The sequence below is a fragment of the Carassius gibelio genome, chromosome B2, assembly GCF_023724105.1.
Source record: "Carassius gibelio isolate Cgi1373 ecotype wild population from Czech Republic chromosome B2, carGib1.2-hapl.c, whole genome shotgun sequence".
Taxonomy (NCBI): Eukaryota; Metazoa; Chordata; class Actinopteri; order Cypriniformes; family Cyprinidae; genus Carassius; species Carassius gibelio.
Window position 1 is genome coordinate 19090737 of NC_068397.1, and position 15350 is coordinate 19106086.

General features: G+C 36.0%; 2 protein-coding genes across 2 annotated transcripts; both read left to right on the forward strand.

Moving 5' to 3' along the window:
• Positions 1-1822: 1822 nt before the first annotated feature.
• LOC127950424 (kappa-type opioid receptor-like) lies at positions 1823-6579 on the forward strand. Its single transcript, XM_052547467.1, has 4 exons — positions 1823-2434; positions 2722-2969; positions 3511-3863; positions 4387-6579. Exons 1-4 carry the CDS (start codon positions 2249-2251, stop codon positions 4920-4922), a joined length of 1323 nt encoding a protein of 440 aa, XP_052403427.1. The 5' UTR covers positions 1823-2248; the 3' UTR covers positions 4923-6579.
• A 3903-nt stretch (positions 6580-10482) lies between these two features.
• On the forward strand, positions 10483-15276 carry LOC127950543 (charged multivesicular body protein 5-like). The gene is made up of 8 exons (XM_052547668.1): positions 10483-10651; positions 10771-10875; positions 12254-12300; positions 12412-12505; positions 13793-13864; positions 13971-14079; positions 14165-14280; positions 14392-15276. The coding sequence occupies exons 1-8, from the start codon at positions 10586-10588 to the stop codon at positions 14440-14442; spliced, it is 660 nt and encodes a 219-aa protein (XP_052403628.1). The 5' UTR covers positions 10483-10585; the 3' UTR covers positions 14443-15276.
• Positions 15277-15350: the final 74 nt, after the last annotated feature.

Below are 15350 nucleotides of genomic sequence, written 5' to 3' on the forward strand. Positions count from 1 at the left end.
GAGTGCTCTTGTTTCTGTGTCATATCAGGACACAACTCTGTATAATGACATGGGTATGACACAGGTATTACAAGGAGAGGGTGACTTATGAGGACATAACCCTTGCCCCTATTTTTCAAAATGCATATAAATCATACAGAATGAGTTTTTTTGAGAAAGTAAAAATACACAAAGTTTCCTGTGAGGGTTAGGGTTAGGGGTAGGGTTGGTGAAGGGAGATAGAATATACAGTTTCTACAGTATAAAAACCATTACGCCTATGGGATGTACCCACTTTTCACAAAAACAAACATGTGTGTGTGTGTGAGAGTGTGTGTGTGAGAGAGAGAGAGAGAGAGAAAGAGAGAGAGAGAGAGAGAGAGAGAGTGTTTGTGAGTGAGCGTGAGTGTGTATGTGGAGGTACTGAATGCTATGCACTTTTATATCTCTTTCACCATTTATTTCTGTATTTGTAACAGTTCAGTTTGTACCTTGAAAAGCTGGGTGATCTATCTGGTGATGATTTGGGGGGGGGTCAATGCTCCTGCTCTGACTCTTTGCCTGCATCTTTGCTGACGGGCCCTCCATGCCTTTCGCTCATATCTCTTCTCCCTTTCACTCAAATCACTTACTCTCTTTCTTTTTTGTGTGTCAATGTCACGGACATAGCTCTGTTTCCTTTTCTGCAAATACTCTGCTCTGCGTTCAGAATCAGCATCCCTACGCTTTCTGTATAGTCGCTGTTTCTCAGCTGCGCTCAGTTTAGCCATACCCTCAATTTAGAAATACATGACCAAAGGAGGATTAACAATGACAAAGAAAAGTTAGAATCACAATTTTAGTGCTATTTTATGCAAAATAACTAAATGAATAGCTTTGAACAAAGTTTATCTATAAAAGGGAGTCACTGGTGTTACTGATCTTCACTGGTGTTACCCATAAGGAAGGTGACACCAGTGACAGTAACACCAGTGACAATTTTCATGAAAACTGCATTTTACAAAATGCCTGCTGCAAGGTATCAAACCACATGATGTCAATCATGGTGTACTCACTAAATTAAGTAGTTTAATCCATTTGTATTCTAGTTTTTTACAATGCCCAAACAATAAAAGAGGTCATACCAGTGACTTCAACTAAAAGCTTCATATGAAATCATGAGATAAATGAGAAGATTTCTGATAATTGAAAAGAGACAGTGGACTTACCATGGGCTTCTCTTCATAGATCTCCAGAAAATTGGAAGAAGGAAGTCGAGTGATGTCATCAGCGTGATTGTTATTTCAAAATAAGAGCTTTTTTGTTAAACGGTAACACCAGTGACACAACTCCAGGGGACCACTACTTTCTTTATATATTTTATAATATTTATTTATCATTTTGTTTTTTAATGTAATTTACATCATATATTTGATAGTTATGGACACATGGTTGTATTTCAAATGGAAGAAAACACTGTTTTTGACCTCAAAATAAAGCATTTTCCCTCTGTACATGACTGTGGGGACTAGCACTTCTGTGGTGCTTGGAATTCTAATTAATTAATAAAAATCAAATATTGCCACATTGATGGCTCAAGAAAGTGTAATTGTTCAAATAACATATTGTTTCATTTTAAAATATAAAAAAATTGTAAACCTAAAGTGTTTTTCAAGTGTAATATTTCTGTAAAGGCTAGGGACAGAAAAATGGACATTTCCGTAGAATGACCCATATATATATATATATATATATATATATATATATATATATATAGCCAAATATAGTTTTTATAATTATTAATTGCTGTTCCCCTTCCCAGAAACCGTTTGAACGTCAAATGGAACATGAGCATGAATTTATACTTAAGGCTACTACGAGATGGACTTTGCCTCTTCTTGTCAATCCTTTACCCTAATACGTCACTTGCCCATAGAATTACGCACATCCTTTTCTTACAATAGTACTAATGCGATTTTGCCCTCTTCGTCTCTTTGAAGAAAACATAAAGACGACTCACTCTGAAGAACTTCACCTGCTGCTATCTTTATTGAAACTGCTATCTTTATTTGAAGTTCTCTCGCGACCGTGCGCGCGTGAAATGTCTCCAGAGATGAAGTTTGGCGCGCTATCTTATGAAACATTAAAACTATTTAACCGACAGAAGTGGCGTATGTTTTCAAGACATTTATCAAATTTAGAAGACAACTTCATTGCCGCCGATGTAGGCGAAGAGTCTCAGTAAGACACTACAGGTGTTTAACGGACCGTTTCAGATGGAGACCGTCACATGAGATCTGATGTCATACGGGACGCTCGCGCGGCGGAGGCAGCTGCTCTCGTGAGGTGGCAGTCAGTCAGTCATCAGTTGAATTGGAGCGGGCCAAAGAAATCAACGCATTGCGCACAGACATCATTGTTGTTTAAAAACCTTGGGATTTTCAATTTAAATTTAGAGTTTGCAGTTTATAATAAGGTAAGTCTTTTATATTTGATGTTTTACCAACTGTGTAAACATAATTTTTTTGGAGTAAAGTGCAATACAGAATCAGATATCAGCATATATGCACTGTATATATTTTTTTTAAAAAACAGATGCATACTGAATAATTATGTTGGTTAAACTGTCAGTATATATACCCTTCGTTTATGTATTAATTTTTTAATTATTATTTTACCATTTTTATGCAATCTGTATTCTAAAGCGACTGAACTTTTCCAATGACTTGTGTAGACATTTGCTCTCATTTTGCAAATAAACAGACGATGGACAGCAACGTGGTGCAGATTTTTAAGGAGGACAAATGCCCCTCATCGCACCTCGAGAATTGTTTACCCAACTTCACATGGCAGTCTGCTGTCTCGGACATTTATAACTATTCACTGAATGAAAGCTGGACGAACGAGCAGGAAACTATGTCTCCTATTATTCCGATCATCACTGCCGTGTATTCCGTGGTGTTTGTTGTAGCACTAGTGGGAAACTGTCTGGTGATGTATGTCATTATCAGGTAAGAAACAGCATTGTACTAAAATATACTGCCCTGCATTGATTATACAAGTGACTTTAAATATAATTTAGAAAATATGTATCTCACTTTTTAATAGACTTATTCATTTATAAACAGTCATATGAGACGTTTTTGATGGGATAGTTCGACGAAATACCTGTTTTACGAAAAACATTTAGTCAAGTCCTCATTGGCAGTTTGGCTCCCCTCGGTGGATTGAAATATGAAGGCACAATGCAGTCAAAATTACCTTGACATACAGCTTACTGCTTTGAGCAAAGACTGTATCTGCTCACATTCTGTGTATAGACGAATAAAAATCATTCTAAAACAGGGCAGTCATGTATATGGCACTTTAATATCGCACGATTTATGTGCTGTGTAAAGATGGTAATATTTGTCTTTTAAAACATTTGGGATAAAGAAGTTTGTGCTTGTTAAATAATGTATCTCAGCACAAGCTGTCATGCTGCAAATCGCACTGATGGGTTGTTTTTCAATTATTTTGCCACTCTGTGGCTCACTCGATTTTTCCCAACAGATACACTAAAATGAAAACCGCCACAAACATCTACATCTTTAACTTGGCTGCTGCAGATGCCTTGGTAACCACCACCATGCCCTTTCAAAGCACAGATTATCTGATGAACTCCTGGCCATTTGGAGAGGTGGTGTGTAAGGTGTTCATCTCCATCGACTACTATAACATGTTTACTAGTATCTTGACCTTGACCATGATGAGTGTGGACCGTTATGTGGCCGTCTGCCACCCTGTCAAGGCCCTTGATTTCCGGACACCGATGAAAGCTAAGCTCATCAACATCCTCATCTGGGTGCTGTCCTCGGCTGCTGGGATCCCTGCAATGGTTCTTGGCAGCACTCAAACAAATAATGGTAGGGATGAATGATATATACTGTATACACTACAATTCAAAAATGTGGCATTGGTAAGCTTTTTAAAACAATTTTTTAAAAGAAATATCTTATGCTCAGTTATAAATAACTGTTTCTATTTTACTGTCTTTTAACATGTTATTCATTCCTGTGTTGGCACATCTACATTTTCAGCAGTCATTACTCCAGTCTACAGTTTCACACGGTCCTTCAGAAATCATTCTAATATGTTTATTGGGTGTGTAAAACACTATATATCTAGCTGTCTGTCTGTCTTTCTATCTGTTTATCTATATGTCTGACTGTCTATCTATAAATCAGTGTATTATAATCAGTAGTGGCATCTAATTATCATTTAGGAAGAAATCCAAAATATCTTACGGTAAATGATGGCACTGTGAGTTCTCTACTCCATCCTAATATATTTATTGTTCCTTCCCACAGGCTTCATTACGGCACAGATGATCAAGCTGTCCTCACTTCTGATTAATAATTAACCGCCGTTGTTATATTTCTTCTGCAGGCACTACAGAATGTGCTCTGCAGTTTCCAGACCCGTATCTCTACTGGGACACATTGATGAAGATCTGCGTTTTCATCTTTGGTTTTGTGGCTCCTCTCCTCATCATCACGGTGTGCTACACGCTCATGGTCCTGCGTCTCAAGAGCGTACGTCTGCTGTCTGGCTCCCGGAAGAAAGACCGCAACCTGAGACGCATCACTCGTCTAGTGCTGGTTGTGGTGGCTGTGTTTGTGGTGTGCTGGACGCCCATACACATCTTCATTCTAGTCAAAGCTCTTTCGCCTGGAGTGCCGGAGACCACTGCGGTCATGGGGGCATATTTCTTCTGTGTGGCGCTGGGATACACCAACAGCAGCCTGAACCCCATCCTGTATGCTTTCCTTGATGAGAACTTCAAACGCTGCTTCAGGGACTTCTGCTGCCCAGGTCGGACCACGGGGGATGGGCACGGCGTCAGTCGGGTCAGAAGCACTCTTCGTGAGCACACGTGCCCAGCAGAGGCCAAAGGGGACAGAGGCAAAGGTCGGCCCGTATGACTAGCCGTGGAGCTGTCGTCATTTCATGGTCAAGAGGACTCAAATGACCTGGGACTGACACAGATCACCACCGCCATCTGAGGAAGAGATTCTGCCCTTTGTCTTTAGAAGAAATGGGCTAACTATTGCTAGAGGAAAAAGGGATCTTTTATCAAAATCATTTACCCCTTTCAGGCATACAGACTTGACTGGAAAATTACCGGCAAATTGCCGTAAAGAGATCATGTGTGCGCAGACCCTTTAAAAAAAAAATCGTTCCAGCAATTTACTGGTATGAGAAGTTGTAACATTACCAGTAAATTGCCGGAATGATGCTGTGTGTGAACGCAGAATGAAAACGAGTTAGAGAGAGACGTCTACTCCTGGCCAATCCAGAGCCGATTAAATTCAAACTTTAATGGATGTAAGATCAGTCATAATATTCTGACACAGATGGCGCATTTAGTCCATACTGTGTATTTCAGTTTGAAATCGTCTAATATGATGTCTCTGGGCCAAACGAAGCTGCATGAATGTGAACGTTTGACACAAAAATTAAAACATTTTGGCGTTTTCCCCTCCATGTTTACAAACACAACACCGGGAGGCACATTTACGTTTAATTTTGCCATTAATTTCCAGTTTTGGAATTTGAAACCAATGTGTGAATGGTGCTTTACTGGAAAAATGACGGAATGCCTTTGGTCTTGTGAACAGTGCATTTTGCCGTAATTTTACGGCAATTTACTGGTATTACTGTGTGAAGGCGTTTCGTATTTCCATATTAATTTTTTTATAGGACGCTATAAGAAAATGACTGTAAAACTTTGAACGTTTAAGTTTATAGTAAAACCCCATACATTATATTTTATTAACTGATATAATGTGAAAACACCAACCTACTGAAATTTTAAAATATGTTTTATGCTTTTATAATATGCTGACAACCACCAAAAGCACAAGATGGTAATTAGAATACCACATGATGAATCAAAGCTTATCACAGCTTTTCCACAAGGGGTTGATATTAATATGAATATACAGAAGACTTACATGACTCTAAAATAATGCAGTAAACATTGTTTTACTGACATAAAACCCTAATGTACATAACTTATAAGAAAAGAACTAAGCCATCAAATGTGAAGTATCACACGGGAATGTCAATTTACATTTTTTTAACTGTTAATGATAGGATCATTTGTGTTTTATTTTTTTTTACTTCCGCAAACTGTAAATTTATCAACTGTCCCATTATTAATTGCTCCTGATATATAGTAAAGGAATTACCCTTAAGAAATCACCAGGTCTTTTCCCGTTAAAATATGATAATGTTTTATAGTGTATCACCTCATTCAGATCTAGTTTATTGGTTTTTTTTTTGAATGTCCATTGACCAAGTATGTGATTAAAAACTGGTCCCTCACAATCAAACCTCATGCTCAAAGATCCTTTTGCGTAATATGTCCTTTGGGATATATTAGGCACTATATTTCAATTCTAACTTTTAGTTTCACTTGAGTAGATATTAAAAAAAAAATTGTGTAGCCAAAAACTGCAAACTGTATGTATGTGTCTGTTTTTGATCTGTAAATACATACATTTACACAGTGCCCTCCACTAATATTGGGCAAATATATGAGAAAATGCTGCTGTGAAAATAAATCTGCATTGTTTATTCTTTTGATCTTTCATTCAAAAAAATTAGCATAATGTTTACCTATTATTGAAATAAAACAACTAGAGTCCATTTCCCAAGATAACAGCTCTAAGTTTTCTTCTATAATGCCCGAAGAGTTTCGAGAACACCTGATAAGAGATCAGAGACCACTCCTTCATGCAGAATCTCTCCAGATCCTTCAGATTCACAGCTCCATGTTGGTGCTACTTCTCTTCAGTTCACCCCACTCATTTTCTACAGGGTTCAGGTCAGAAGATTGGGACGGCCATGACAGAAGCTTCATTTTGTGCTCAGTGACCCATTTTTGAGGTTAATTTTGATGTTTGTTTTTGGATCATTGTCCTGTTGGAAGATCCAACCACAGCCCATTATAAGGTTTCTAACGGAGATAGTCAGGTTTCATTTTTTTTTATCTTTTTGTATCTGATTGAATACATTATGCCATGCATCTGAACAAGACGTCCAGGACCTCTGGCAGTAAAACAGGCCCACAACATTAAAGATCCAGCAGTATATTTAACCCTGGACATGGGGGACTTTTTATCCCTGTTTGAACTAAACCCATCTGGTGGGTTTGCTGCTCAAAAGCTCTTTTTTTTTTTTTTTTTTTTTTTTGTCTGACCATAGAATCCAGTTTCATTTGCAGTTCCAGTCGTGTCTGACAATTGAATAAGCTGGAGTTTGTTTCTGGAAGAGCGAGGATAATTTTTCTTGAAACCCTCCCAAAAAACATGTGGTGATGTAGGGGCTCTTTGATTGTTTAGGCTTTCAGACCCCAAGTCTTAACTTATCTCTGCAATTCTCCAGCTGTGATCTTTAAAGAGTGTTTGACCACTGAAACTCTCCTTGCTCATTGCTTTAGTTTTTTTCTTACTGCCTCTTTCTATTTTGTGAAGCTCAACAATCTCATTGGATTTGGCCTTTGTGTCCTCATATTTATAATCCTGTGGAACAGGAAACCATGGTTGGACCATTTCATGCTTAAAGTCACCCTGGTGTGCTAAAACATGTAAATATCAATGTTAATATATTACAGAGATTTTTTTACTCAAAATAATTTATAGGGGTGCCAATAATTGTGGCCAACATGCATTGGACAACTACAATTATTTCATCTTTAGATTTTCGCCCCACTTTCAATTGTTGTACTTCAAAGATATGTTAATTGTGTGAATGAAAGATCAAAACGATAAACAATGCAGATTTATTTTTACAGCCACCTTTGCTCATATTTAACAAGGGTGCCAAATAGTGGAGGGCACTGTATGTATGTATCTCAATGTATAAATCAATGTATATTAATCAACAGTGTCACATAATTATCACTCAGGAAACTATATATCTGTAATGGTAAGGGAAAAACAATTTAGTCTACAGCAGTTTAAGTAAAGTGAATGTAGTGTTTTCAGAACTGCTTACTGTTTGACAAGTGCTTTATATTATCCATATTTGATTTAGATTGAAGGATTATATCTGAAAAGGATTATGAATGATTATGTATGAAGGATTATGTATTTTAAGTAGATCTAAGTTGCCTTAGAGGGAGTCTACAGATTTATATGTTGTTGTTTTTTGGGAATAGGGCTTTAAAACAACCAACAAAAGGACTGAATCTACTTCTTGTTCATGCTTAATACAATGTATTATCTTTTCTCTAGACCTACAAAAAAGATGTACATCTCAATTGCATGTTTGACAATGAAAATGTAGTGATTTCTGAGTAATGTTTATGTAAATGCAATTTATGATGAAAAGGAAATACAAAATCAGTTCCGTGGTAGAAAACAGTTCAAATGTACATTGTTTTTGACATTATTGATGTAACAGTTGATTTTTGTAAGTATTTGTAATGTAACCTTTAGGTTGTGAAGGCAATATGCCTTGACATTTGTAAAAATGCAATCTTTTACTGTAGTTCTGTTCCTTTATTGTGACATCATCAGTGCTCTTGCCACAACAGTATAGGAATTGCTAAATTCTTTTGAAAAATGTAATGCCCTTTGTGCCTTTGGTTTTTCATAAATCAATATATATGACATTTTTGCTAATATTTGGTCATCTAAGATGCTTTATGGTGTTGTAAGACAATGAAGTGCAGAACGAGAGAAGTTTCTGTTAGTTCCACTGTACTTTCATTAATGTGCACTATTATATCACAGCAGATTTTAAATGTGTTAGTAAGTTTTGTTTCTCAGCTGGTGTTTCAATATGTGCAATTTTTGAAGAAAAAAAAATAATTTGAAATGAGATGAACTTTGCTATGCCATCAGTTGTACCTTGCTTGTATAATATTACCTGTATTTGAAAACTATATTGTCAATAAATTGAACTGTAAGAATCAGTGTTGAGATCAGTCATGTGCTGTTCAGAGATGTCAGTCATGGGGTTTTCATCCATCACGACTGAATGATGCATCCGAAAAATCATTTAAGACAACAAAGCCAGATGAAAGAGGCGCAACCACGTAACAAAGCCAGTATCCCCATGGCAACTTATTGTGCATCTTATAGTCTATTTCAAACAGCAAGAGACACATTCTTTTTTCCACACCTTTGATGCTTGTCAGCATTATGAGAACATCTCAGATATGTCAAAAAGGAAGACATGATAATCAATGGACACTGTCTATAGCCTTAATTCAGAAAAAAAGAAGAAGATTTACTCTCTGTAAACTGGTGATATTTTTTATGAAATGTTATGGAATTAATATAAAACATCTGGTTAAGATTACATAAATGTTCAGTTTATCAAATGATACTGTGACTTTCTTTCTTTCAGTGAACATCAAAGGAGATATTTAATAGTCCAAATACAAGTGGATACGAACCATTCTGCTAAATTTCTCACTCTTTTTGGAATGTAAACTTACAGAATTTACAGTCCTTGTAAACGTGCATTAAATATTTTTTCATACAACATGCTTTGAAAGTTAAAATGATGGAAGGCTTCAAGGAACAGAAAATGAGGGGTTCTATTTACAGAGTTGTCCAGAACCTTGTCAGATTATGTGCACATTAACAGTTTTCAGAGACGGTTCTGTCAGTACCCAGTTAAATCTAGTTCTTGGTAAGTCTGATGAAGTGTTAACGTTGCCATGGTAGACATTAATGGATAAACATAGCGCTTCAAGGTCACGCTGTGAAACTGTGAAACATCTGTTTATCAGAACAGCCCCAGAGAACGAACATGTAGCCTACAATTCATTTCCATAGAATCTGTGTGTAATTACAAATATATTGTGAGAGAAAATTACTTATCTGTACTTACACCCTCCATAATGTTTTTTTTTTTTTCAATTGAAATACTAGTCTATGTTTCCTGACTGGAATGGAGTGAATTTACATCATCAGATCATGGTGGTTAAATAAACATGATAGGTAATATGTACCTGAATGTTGCTAAAAAATAACATTCAAAAAATGTTTTTTTTTTAAATGCAGGAGTCAGATGTCTCAGACTGTCTAATGTAATTAATCAAATTCATTAATTTATAGATAACTGAAATTAAAAACTCAATATATTTGATGTTCAAAGTTTAATTACGCATAAAAACATAAATAATAATTATTAGGCCTATTATTTACAAATTATAATAATAGCCCAATTCAATTATAAGTGATGATCTTATCAAATCAGTTATGAAATATAGGCTATCAACCTGATAATAATAAACCAATGGTTGCAATGTTTAATGAGGTAAGTTAACCATTTATTTATTCGTTCGTCTCCTTATATTGGCTGGTTTAAAAAGATATGTGACGAAACAATTTCAAGGGGAAAATGAGACGAAAGAGAAACATATACTTCAATAACCTAAGAAGAACGGAATTTAGGGAATTTCTAAAGCTTTACCATTGGGAACCAACAGAAAAACAGCGGATGATAATCTTCAACCGTGACTTTTATTATGGTGTGTACTGTATTCTACGACCAACCGGAACAAGCCCGCTGTGATCAGCATTCAGATACGTTAACAAAGTAAATAAGTGTCAGTCCCGTTAAAATGAACCGAATTTTCGGACGGAGCAAACAAACGCCTATTCCTAACCTTTCTGACTCCATAGGCAATGTAAGTAGTGTATTGCTGTGACTGTCTCCCAGAACACGAGTGCAGCATCCTGATTGGTGTTTGCATGTCAGACATGGATGTAACGTTACTGTGGATGCTGTGTGCTGTTCCCATTATAGGTGGATACGAGGATCGAGTCGATCGATAAGAAAATAGCGAGAATCGACGCAGAGCTAATGAAGTATAAGGACCAGATGAAAAAGATGAGGGATGGACCCTCAAAAGTAAGCATCAAAAACTCGAGTTCATGCAATGATGCACCTATTCTAACAACAGTATACATGCAGTTGAGATCCAATTTTTCAATACGTTATTATCAACAAAACAACCTATTAATTCATTGAAATTTTTAATTGAAAAATAATAATGAATGTCTTAGTTTTGTATGTCCTCCTATGATAGCAGAACTCGAGCCATTATACATTTTCTATCATTGAGATACTTGAATAATTTTTATTAATATTTTGAATTCGTTTTTTTTTTTTTTACTTTTTTTTTTTTTATTTAAAGGGATAGTTCACCCAAAAATGAAAATGTAATGTCTATCCGCTTACCCCCAGGGCATCCAAGATGTAGATGACTTTGTTTCTCGAGTCAAGAACCTGTTGAATCGTTTTTTTTTTTCGGTTCACCGTTTCTTTCGGACATGTCCGGTTTGAGAGCTTGAGTTATGACAAGTTATGATAACTGACTTTATATATTTGAATGTGTATTTTTTTATCCCAGCTTGGGACAATAAACTTGATATCATTACGTCATCGCGAATGATGTCATTACGTCAGGGCGTAAAAGAACCGATTATTTTTGAAACAGTTCATTACAGTTGATCAACAGTTCATTAAAACGAACAGACCAAAGAACCGGTTCATGGAAAAGAACCAGACTTCCCATCACTAGAGTGCGTCCTCCTATGCGCGTTCTGAGAAGCAGGCGTGTGAGGTGTCTTCTTTTTCTTCTTGTTTTATGGTGGATCGCAGACAAATAAGTGCATTACCGCCACCTATCTCTCAAGTGGACCATTGGCACTCTATCCACAATCTCAATAAGGAGTGTCAATGGTCCACTTGAGAGATAGGTGGCGGTAATGAATCAGAGTTAAAAATCAATATAAATATTGTTCAGTTTCTTGCACAGACCGATCATTTTTTCTCTTAATACAGCAGTGTATCACGAACCGCAGGGTTTCATTTGGTTCTGTTTGTTTATGTTTTTATTCGTTTTATTGTATGTTTAAGCTGTTATTCCCATCCACTTACATAATAAGACTACAACGGTTTGAGTGAAAAAACTTGGTTTGTGTTATACTGAAGAAACAAAGTCCCCTACATCTTGGATGCCATAGGGGTAAGCAGATAAACATCACATTTTCATTTTTGGGTGAACTATCCCTTTAAGGCTTAAGTCATTTTGTTGAGTTTTTGTCTTTTTCTTTTTTAATTTTACTTTGTTATTGAAGTAACGTATAATACATTACTACTATTATACATTATATTATCTTTAGAAGTTTTCAAGTTCACAAATTTACTTTATTATATGTGGTCTCAGATATTTGGACCCCACTATAAACCATTCAGAGTTCTGAAATTAATAATCTCTTTACAGAATACAGTGAAACAGAAGGCAATGAGAGTGCTGAAACAAAAGAGAATGTGAGTTTTTCCCTGTACTAATATTCATTTGTAATTGTGAAATGTCTATTTCAGTATCTAAGTTTATGTTTTATAATAATAATGTTAAATTATTTTCACTATCTTATGCAGGTATGAGGGTCAAAGAGATCAGCTTTCCCAGCAGTCATTTAATATGGAACAAGCCAACTATACAATCCAGTCTTTAAGGGACACAAAAACAACAGTAAATTTGTATTATTATCCAAATTATTCCAAGCAATGTTAATGCATAAAATTTTTGTTTGTTTATTTATTATTTAAAATCCAACTTTTTCTAATGTGATATATATATATATATATTTTTTTTTTTTTTTTTTTTTGGGGGGGGGGGGGGGGTGATTAGAGAGAACAGCTCATGAAAGTCAAAAATCCAGTATCTCAAAATATTAGAATATTTACATTTGCGTTTCATTAAATGATCATCCCTTCATTATAAATTCTGGGTATTTTTTGTTCTTTGAAACCACAATAATGGTTGTCCAGAAGACAATTATTGACACCTTCCACAAAGATAGTAAGTCACAGAATGTCATTACTGAAAGGGCTGGCTGTTCACAGAGTGCTGCATCGAAGCATATTAAATGCAAAGTTGAATTTGGGTAGGAAAAGGTGCAAAAGCAACAGGGATGACCACAAGCTTGAGAATACTGTCAATCAAAGCCGATTCAAACACTTGAGAGAGATTCCCAAGGAGTGGACTGAAGCTGCGGTCAGTACATCAAGAGTCTCCACGCTCAGATGTCTTCAGGAAAAAGGCTACCAAGCCAGCACATCAGAAGAATCTTACCTAAGAAGAAAAATAATTGGAATGTTGCTCAGTTGTCCAAAGTCCTCTTTTCAGATAAAATAAATAAATAAAATATCAAGGTTTGGAGGCTGGAGGAAGACTGGAGAGGCACAGAAACCAAGCTGATTGAAGTCGAGTGTGAAATTTCCAAAGCCAGTGATGATTTGGGATGCTGTGACATCTGCTTGTGATGGTTTATTGTGTTTAATCTGTTAATTTGCTGACAAGCTTTATGGAGATGCTGATTTCCTTTTTCCAACAGGACTTAGCACCTATCCACAGTGCCAAAACACTTCCAAGTAGTTTGCTGATCATGATATTACTGTGTTTGATTGGCCAGCAAACTCACCTGACCTGAACCCCATATGGAATCTATTTTCATGAGAAAGATGAGAAACAATCTCTCCAACAATACAGACAATCTGAAGGCTCAATAGTGCCTCAGCAGTCCACAGTCTGATCACTTCCATGCCACACCTCACTGATGCTGGAGCTTGTGCTAAAGGAGCCCCGACCAAGTTTTGAATGCAGAAATGAACATACTTTAAAGAACTTGAACTTTTCTATTGTATAAAATCAGTACTAAAATATGAAATTATTATTATTTAATTTTTAATTTAATTTATTCATTCATCCTTATTCATTTTAACTGTTAGATTCTACATATGTTTTATTGTTTTGTAGGTGGAGGCAATGAAGATTGGAGCAAAAGAAATGAAGAAAGCATATAAACAAGTGAAAATGGATCAGATTGAAGTATATACACTAATCATTTTGATATTGGCTGTTTTAAAGCAGTGTTTTTGATTGATGATCAGTGGTAATAAAGTACACTTTCATTACTCTTCTTTGTGACTGATAGGACCTGCAGGATCAACTGGAAGACATGATGGAAGAGGCCAACGAGGTGCAGGAAGCTCTCAGTCGCAGCTATGGCACATCAGAGATCGATGAGGATGAACTAGAAGCAGGTACTTCTGTCTGTCTGTGTGTGTGTGTGTGTGTGTGTGTGTGTGTGTGTGGAGCTTAGAGCTTCACTTTTTTTCTCCTCTACAGAGCTGGATGCTCTGGGAGATGAGTTACTGCTGGATGATGACAGCTCTTACTTAGATGAAGCCTCGTCTGCACCCTCCATTCCTGAGGGAATGCCTAGTGACACTAAAACCAATAAGGTACAGATTCAATTAATACAATTTCAATGACAAAATCTTCATATTCATTATAATTCGTCATTATTTGTCTTTGTGATTTACTCAGTGCATATATGTATTTGTATCTCTCAGGATGGCGTTCTGGTGGATGAGTTTGGTCTACCACAGATCCCTGCCACATAAGAATCTGTTCTCTGAAAAGTTTTTTTTTTTGTTGTTTACAGCTGGAGGAGGAAGTTTTTCTTGTGCTGGTGGTATTGAACGTATTTTATTCATTGCCCAGTCTAGCACATAGTATTGTAACTTCAGTTTAATGTTTAACATGATCACATGAAGTGTGGTTTTCCAGGTTTATTTAGAATTTGGTCATGTTAACATGTTCGTCTGATTTTCATAACCCAGTGAATTCTGATGAGATTACAGTTTTTACAGTAGATATCCAAGTAAAACTCCTGGAATATCCATTCATTAATCAGAGTGTTGGATTATTAATTTTCCATTATCTAAACATACCTTTATAGTAATGCATGTCCAAACGAAAATTAGATACAAACAGTTTGGGGATAGTCAAGTTATTGTAGAAATGTATTTTTAGAGCATGGAGATTTTTTTTTCTCCAAAAACATTACATTACAATATCTCATTACATATTAACTTATTAATTATATTAATTACATATAAACATATTATTCTTAATAGTAATTACACATTTTCCAATTAATATTATTGACTGTATGCTCTTGTTAAGATGGAGTGTGTCTTGCTTCACGCTAGACTCTGAAGCTTGAATTGTTGACACTGATCAAGTATTTCAAGTTCACAGTTCTGGGAAGCATGAATGAAGAATCTGCACGGAGCAGCCATCAGCTATTCGAAATATTGCTTGGATTATTAAAATGACCTGGTTTTATTAATAACAAACTTCATTGTTAGTTATGCATCAAGATCTGAAATATTTTGAAATGTGAAATGCATCACTGGAGTCTGTAAGAGATGCAATAAATGGTGGTATTTGAACCCAGCTGAGCATTTTTGTGGAGCAATTAGGCTATTCATGCAGCAATAACACATTTTAGAAGAAAAACAAACAG

What these genes read in the sequence shown, in the direction of transcription:
- LOC127950543 (XM_052547668.1), top strand. Translation starts at nt 10,586, where the DNA reads ATGAACCGAATTTTCGGACGGAGCAAACAAACGCCTATTCCTAACCTT. An exon ending in TGAAAATGGATCAGATTGAA is followed by an intron (nt 13,865 to 13,970) that starts GTATATACACTA and finishes TGTGACTGATAG; the next exon opens with GACCTGCAGGATCAACTGGA. An exon ending in GTGACACTAAAACCAATAAG is followed by an intron (nt 14,281 to 14,391) that starts GTACAGATTCAA and finishes TGTATCTCTCAG; the next exon opens with GATGGCGTTCTGGTGGATGA.
- LOC127950424 (XM_052547467.1), top strand. Translation starts at nt 2,249, where the DNA reads ATGAGATCTGATGTCATACGGGACGCTCGCGCGGCGGAGGCAGCTGCT. An exon ending in GTGATGTATGTCATTATCAG is followed by an intron (nt 2,970 to 3,510) that starts GTAAGAAACAGC and finishes TTTTCCCAACAG; the next exon opens with ATACACTAAAATGAAAACCG. An exon ending in CAGCACTCAAACAAATAATG is followed by an intron (nt 3,864 to 4,386) that starts GTAGGGATGAAT and finishes TTTCTTCTGCAG; the next exon opens with GCACTACAGAATGTGCTCTG.